Source organism: Pundamilia nyererei, unplaced genomic scaffold (assembly GCF_000239375.1).
Source record: "Pundamilia nyererei isolate P.nyererei 1_Seehausen unplaced genomic scaffold, PunNye1.0 scaffold00010, whole genome shotgun sequence".
NCBI classification, from domain to species: Eukaryota; Metazoa; Chordata; class Actinopteri; order Cichliformes; family Cichlidae; genus Pundamilia; species Pundamilia nyererei.
Genome location: NW_005187411.1, coordinates 432,708 through 438,787, shown reverse-complemented (window position 1 = coordinate 438,787; position 6,080 = coordinate 432,708). Strand labels below are relative to the sequence as shown.

The following is a 6,080-nucleotide window of genomic DNA, read 5'->3' as shown; positions in this document are numbered from 1 at the left end:
AAAATATGAGTTTTTTTAAAGAGTAATGTGGCCAATTTTATGTAATATTTCCCTGCTGCAGATCATGCCCAGATTTGTCGCCCACCATGGGGCTCTATCAGTAGGCTTAGTTTATGGGTCACTTCCCTTCAAATTATGTGGGCATGTACAGTAATATGGGCATGTGTGTGTATAATTGTGCTGTCCTCTAATCAATTACCTGAAGTTAGTCTCAAACAAAAGGGCATGTGCTAGACGCTGTAGGTGTGTGTGTGTGTGTCTGTACAGTGAAGCAAAGGTCAGACGTCAGTGCTGTAGGAGCGCGGCGGGGGAGGAAACGTGTCCGAGGGACTGCAGTAGCTCAGAGGGGAGGAGCTCTGAGGGTGAACCGACAGGGGAAGAGATACAGACGGGTTCTCGTAGTAAGTATGGAAGCCGAGACGCTCCCCTCCGTTACGCATGTCGTCTGTGAGTCCCGAGCGCAGGGTGTACGGTGAACAGCTGGGGCAGTGGTGAGAACCCGAATCCAGCTGATCCAGAGAGACGGGGGTGATGGCAGTGCCGTCCATGGCGAGGGCGTTGCAGGCGTTGCATGGAAAGTGAGCGAGAGGATCCGGTCCTGCCATGGAGGCCACGTCCACCTCAGAATCATTTTTCTTACAGCAGTAATACTGCAGGAGGATGACAAAGAAGGCACCAGGGTGTGAGCAAGAAGAACAAGGGTTTGGATGTCTTCTTAAACATTCTGTGATTCTGATTGCTTTATCACAGCAAAATAAAGTTGTGATATCAAAATCAAAATATGAACAGTGACAAACAAAATTCTGTTTAACATGGTGGGAATACTTAGAAGTAGTTTTTTTTCAGAGGCAGGTGAAAAGACTGACAGTATACTCAGACACCTGTCACTAGGCTTTGGAAGGGCAGTCTGCACTGTGCTTTGTGCAAATGTTGAACCACTGACTGCTCTGGCCACCACATCTGCTTTTATTGTAACCAGATCCAGCTGTGACTTGGTACTAGAGTGCTATGTTACATAAATGAGACAGAATGTGGAAAACCATGTTAAGGTGGCAAACAATTAGACTGGGTTATGGCTCAGTCTCACTAGATTAAAAATAGGACTGCAACATCCTCGAGTTGCCCGGTGACTGAAGTGAATTTTTGGCAAATTTAGGGAACGATTGGAAGTAGGTCGCCTCCAGGTTGAGCGCTCGACAACCTCAATCTCACAGCAACCACTTTTGCTTGTTTGTTTGATTGTTTCTATTTTAACTATTGCAATATGACTGAAGCCTAGAATTTACTCTGTTGTGGACATGGACAATGACAGCTGGACGGTCAGACAGCTGAGTACTCATCCCTGTTACTACTTTTTGAAGTCTGCCAACTTGGTTGGTTGTCTGGTGATTTAAATTTCTTGTTTTTTTACTCTATAATTGTCTGTCTTTACCTTACTGACTGACTGTTGCTTTAAATTGGCACTATGTAAATAAAATTGCATTGAAATGAATTTTATATCTTAATTTTTAAACGCACACAGATTGCAATCAGCTAAATCAATATGTGGCAACAAGTGCAACTAGTCTGCAATGGGTCTCTTTGGATAAGGTGACTTCATCCAGCTGGTTACCAACTTGTTTGTTTGGCAACCAGCTCTGCCTTGTGGTTATATTTATTAATAAAAGCAAGTGGCTAGCGTCTATGATATTTTGCTAGTAAATTAAAATCCTGGAGCAACTACAACAATATCTGTGGAAACCTTTCTGTTTCAAGCCTGAGAAGTTCAGTCTGGACTCTGATTGCAAGTTAATGCGAATTTCCAATTAGTGTGAATTACTGTGCATGTAGATGGCAACAGATTTGCACTAATTTATCACAGTATTATATCAAACAGATAGCAAGTAACTGCCAACTTGACGCTACTTAATTGCAGACTAATAGCAGACTGTGTCAATTTGCCATTTTTTCACTCGCTTTTAAGATGCCAGCTGAGTGCGAGTGGTGCCCATCTTTGAAGCAAGTATTTCAAAGACAGTAAGACTGCAAGTTCATTGCACACGGTCACAAACTAGATTAGTTAGTTGAGTTTGTTAAGCCAGTAAACATCAGTAATGTAAAAAGAGCTTTTGGGTGAACAGCAAACTTCCTAAAAGACCAAGAAACATGAACGTGCACAGTAATACCTGGAGTCTACAGTAACAGAGAACTGCTACAATGCACAGCAGTATCACTCCGGCAAGTATTCCTCCGGTTATGACAATAGTTCCCGCTGACATCCGACCAGCTCTCCATCAAACCCTTCACACAGAATCAACAAAGACAGAAAAGAGGCGAAAATGAGTCAAGAATTACATTTGGATTTCAGTAATGTTAGAATAACTTCCGCAGAATATTTAGCATACTTACGTCCAGCAAAGGTTTCTAATGCCTGAAAAAATAACCAAAATAGGCTGGATTAGTGTATTTATATGCCATTATTATACAATTGCAACTGATAAAAATGCACAAATGCCATTCTTCCAAAATAAAAGTCCTTCTGGGTTTTCATGATGTATAAAAGCAAAGCTGCTTTGCTTCGAGCAAATATGATTCAAACGATTCTGTTTCTGATTGAATCAAATGACAAACTCTGGAACAGGAAACATTTATAAGACTATTTACTCTTTACAAACTGTATTTGCCAGAAGTCTGTCCATACCCCAAACTAGGTCTACTTACATCGTTATTGGGTTCAAATAGTGAGATATTTTTTTTGTCATATTTTCGCTGAGCTGCAGTTGATTATCACCATACAGGGAGTGCAGAATTATTAGGCAAGTTGTATTTTTGAGGAATAATGTTATTATTGAACAACAACCATGTTCTCAATGAACCCAAAAAACTCATTAATATCAAAGCTGAATGTTTTTAGTTTGTTTTTAGTTTTAGCTATTCTAGGGGGATATCTGTGTGTGCAGGTGACTATTACTGTGCATAATTATTAGGCAACTTAACAAAAAACAAATATATACCCATTTCAATTATTTATTTTTACCAGTGAAACCAATATAACATCTCCACATTCACAAATATACATTTCTGACATTCAAAAACAAAACAAAAACAAATCAGCGACCAATATAGCCACCGTTCTTTGCAAGGACACTCAAAAGCCTGCCATCCATGGATTCTGTCAGTGTTTTGATCTGTTCACCATCAACATTGCGTGCAGCAGCAACCACAGCCTCCCAGACACTGTTCAGAGAGGTGTACTGTTTTCCCTCCTTGTAAATCTCACATTTGATGATGGACCACAGGTTCTCAATGGGGTTCAGATCAGGTGAACAAGGAGGCCATGTCATTAGTTTTTCTTCTTTTATACCCTTTCTTGCCAGCCATGCTGTGGAGTACTTGGACGCGTGTGATGGAGCATTGTCCTGCATGGAAATCATGTTTTCTTGAAGGATGCAGACTTCTTCCTGTACCACTGCTTGAAGAAGGTGTCTTCCAGAAACTGGCGGTAGGACTGGGAGTTGAGCTTGACTCCATCCTCAACCTGAAAAGGCCCCACAAGCTCATCTTTGATGCTACCAGCCCAAACCAGTACTCCACCTCCACCTTGCTGGCGTCTGAGTCGGACTGGAGCTCTCTGCCCTTTACCAATCCAGCCACGGGCCCATCCATCTGGCCCATCAAGACTCACTCTCATGTCATCAGTCCATAAAACCTTAGAAAAACCAGTCTTGAGATATTTCTTGGCCCAGTCTTGACGTTTCAGCTTGTGTGTCTTGTTCAGTGGTGGTCGTCTTTCAGCCTTTCTTACCTTGGCCATGTCTCTGAGTATTGCACACCTTGTGCTTTTGGGCACTCCAGTGATGTTGCAGCTCTGAAATATAGTAGTTGTATTTTTAAACATTGGCACATGAAGGGTAGCTGTTTAGCACTGCATGCTGTCTTAATGCTGAGCTCATCCCCTCCCAGCTTCTGCTCAACACTCAGTGAACTAACATGAGAGGAATTCTGAGCTGCAATACTGAACTATTTCTTTCATTTGTAACCCATCTGCAGGCTATAGCCTCCAGGCTAATGTTTTTTTGTTTTTTTAATTTTCAGAGGTTAAGTGCTCAGAGCAAAAATAATCTTTTCAAGGCGCCGTCAGGTCTGAATTCCAACAAACCAACCGAACACACACATAAGAAGACAGCGGGAGAATGTAAGGAGGTAGGAAACCATAGCAGGCCTGAGGACTGTTACTCTCAAAATCACCTCTCTTTGGAACTCCTGCAGGTAGAAAAAGAGGCTTCTGTCAGGAGGAAATGTTTGGCATGAGAAACGCTACATAGCAGCTGTTGTGCTATGCCGCTGATAATTTCTATGATTCTGTAATTATGTAATTTATATTCAACCAAGCAACTGTTTAGCCCATAAATACAGTGTAGTTATATAATGTGTGGCTTTTAAAAATTAAATAACACACGTGGTTGCCTAAAATGTCTAAAAGTAGTTTATAAAATACACCCCCAGGCCACATTTTAAGCTGCTTGTTAATACAAATCAGCCACTCAGGTGGGAGCAGCCCAATGCATTGCAGCTCAAGTCTGAAGAAGTGCTTCGTTGATTTCAGAGCTCAGAGGAGAATGGCCAGACTGCTTCATATTGATAGGAAGGCAACTTAGAAAAGTACATTTATAACGACAAAGGTATGCAAATGAGTATCTGTGAAGGGATAATACATCAAATCCTTGAAGCAGTGTGTGTGGTCTTCTGTTGTAGCAGCAGTAGACCACACCCACTGCCACTCCTGCTATCTAAAGAACAGGAAACTAAGGCTACAATTCACCAAAATTAGCCAATAAAACACTGGAAAATGTTACCTGCTCTGCTGATTTCTGTAAGTAATTAGAATAATAGGTTGAGAACTTGGTATAAACAACGTGAAAGCACAACAGTTCCAGCTGCTGCTGGTGATGTAAAAGGTTGGAAGTCTTTGGGGCCCTTAGTGCCAGTCAAGCATTGTTTAAACACCACTCCATACACAAGTGTTGTCCCTGACTATGTCCATCCTGGTATGACCACAGTGTACCCATCCCCTGATGGTTGCTTCCAGCAGGATAGCACGCCATGTCACAAAGCTCAAATCATCTCAAACTACTTTCTTGAAAATGACAGTAAGTTCACTGCTCTCAAATGGCCTCCACAGTCACCTGATTTCAGTTCAATAGAGCAACTTTGGGATGGAGTGGAATGGAAGATTGATATCACGAATGTGCAAGCAATATTTCTGCAGCAAATGCATAATGCTATCACGTCAAACCAAAGCCTCTGAAGAATGTTTCCAGCATCCAGTTGAATCTATGCCATGAAGAATTAAGTCAGCTCTGAATGCAAAAAGGAGTAAAGCCACATGTACCTAATGAAGTGGCTGGTGGGTTTGTATTACAGCCGCTATTTCATGACAAAGAATCTGTTCTTTCTATATAACCCATAAATAGGCATACAAAGGAATGAATCACGCTCACTCCAGAATACTTAAAACAACTGGGAGCTGTTTTGAATTGAAAAATAACACTCAACGTGTGGTTGAATTAATCTGCTGAATGCAGCAGCACATTCTCTGCATGCTAATAATATGTGTGGCATTTCATACAAGTATGTGCAGCACAGTTTCAGGATAATAATAATAATACATTCAAGCGATATGTCGCTTGTCCTTTTTTTACTGTGACAGCTTCAAAATCACCTCTCACTGCTGCGCTGATAGCTGCCACCATGAAATCTCCTGGATATTATCAGGGCATACTGTCACATGAACCCAATTCCTCTCCCCTTTTCTTTGCTTTGCAGGTAAATAACCTTAAGCAAACCGATCTGATTGACACTGAGACACAAAAGAACCAAAGCAGTGTAAAGAAATAAAAGAAAAGAAATAAATCAATGCAGATGCACGTATATTTATCTCCAAAGCGCACAGCAAATTTACTGTCTCGCCTCAAAAAGATCTGCTTCTAAACAAGCCTGTCTAGAGAAAGCACTAAATTAGCTGCGTGCGAGCGATAAAGAACCCTGTGTGTGTGTGTGTGTGTGTGTGTGTGTGTGTGTGTGTGTGTGTGTGTGTGTGT

At 41.4% G+C, this 6,080-nt stretch overlaps 1 protein-coding gene and 1 long non-coding RNA gene across 2 annotated transcripts in view; both read right to left on the bottom strand.

Annotated features, from left to right (window-relative positions):
* Window positions 1-278: 278 nt before the first annotated feature.
* LOC102194973 (protein FAM163B-like) lies at window positions 279-1,340 on the bottom strand. Its single transcript, XM_005724080.1, has 2 exons — window positions 1,287-1,340; window positions 279-650 (listed from the first exon to the last, which is right to left on the bottom strand). The coding sequence occupies exons 1-2, from the start codon at window positions 1,338-1,340 to the stop codon at window positions 279-281; spliced, it is 426 nt and encodes a 141-aa protein (XP_005724137.1).
* A 1,047-nt stretch (window positions 1,341-2,387) lies between these two features.
* The window catches only part of LOC102195270 (uncharacterized), a 10,764-nt gene continuing 7,071 nt past the window's right edge, over window positions 2,388-6,080 (bottom strand). The window contains exon 3 of the long non-coding RNA XR_311469.1: window positions 2,388-2,410. This is a non-coding gene — a long non-coding RNA (uncharacterized LOC102195270). The remainder of the gene's footprint in view (window positions 2,411-6,080) is intronic.

What these genes read in the sequence shown, in the direction of transcription:
- LOC102194973 (XM_005724080.1), bottom strand. Translation starts at nt 1,340, where the DNA reads ATGAGTACTCAGCTGTCTGACCGTCCAGCTGTCATTGTCCATGTCCAC. An exon ending in TTGTCCATGTCCACAACAGA is followed by an intron (nt 651 to 1,286) that starts GTAAATTCTAGG and finishes ATCCTCCTGCAG; the next exon opens with TATTACTGCTGTAAGAAAAA.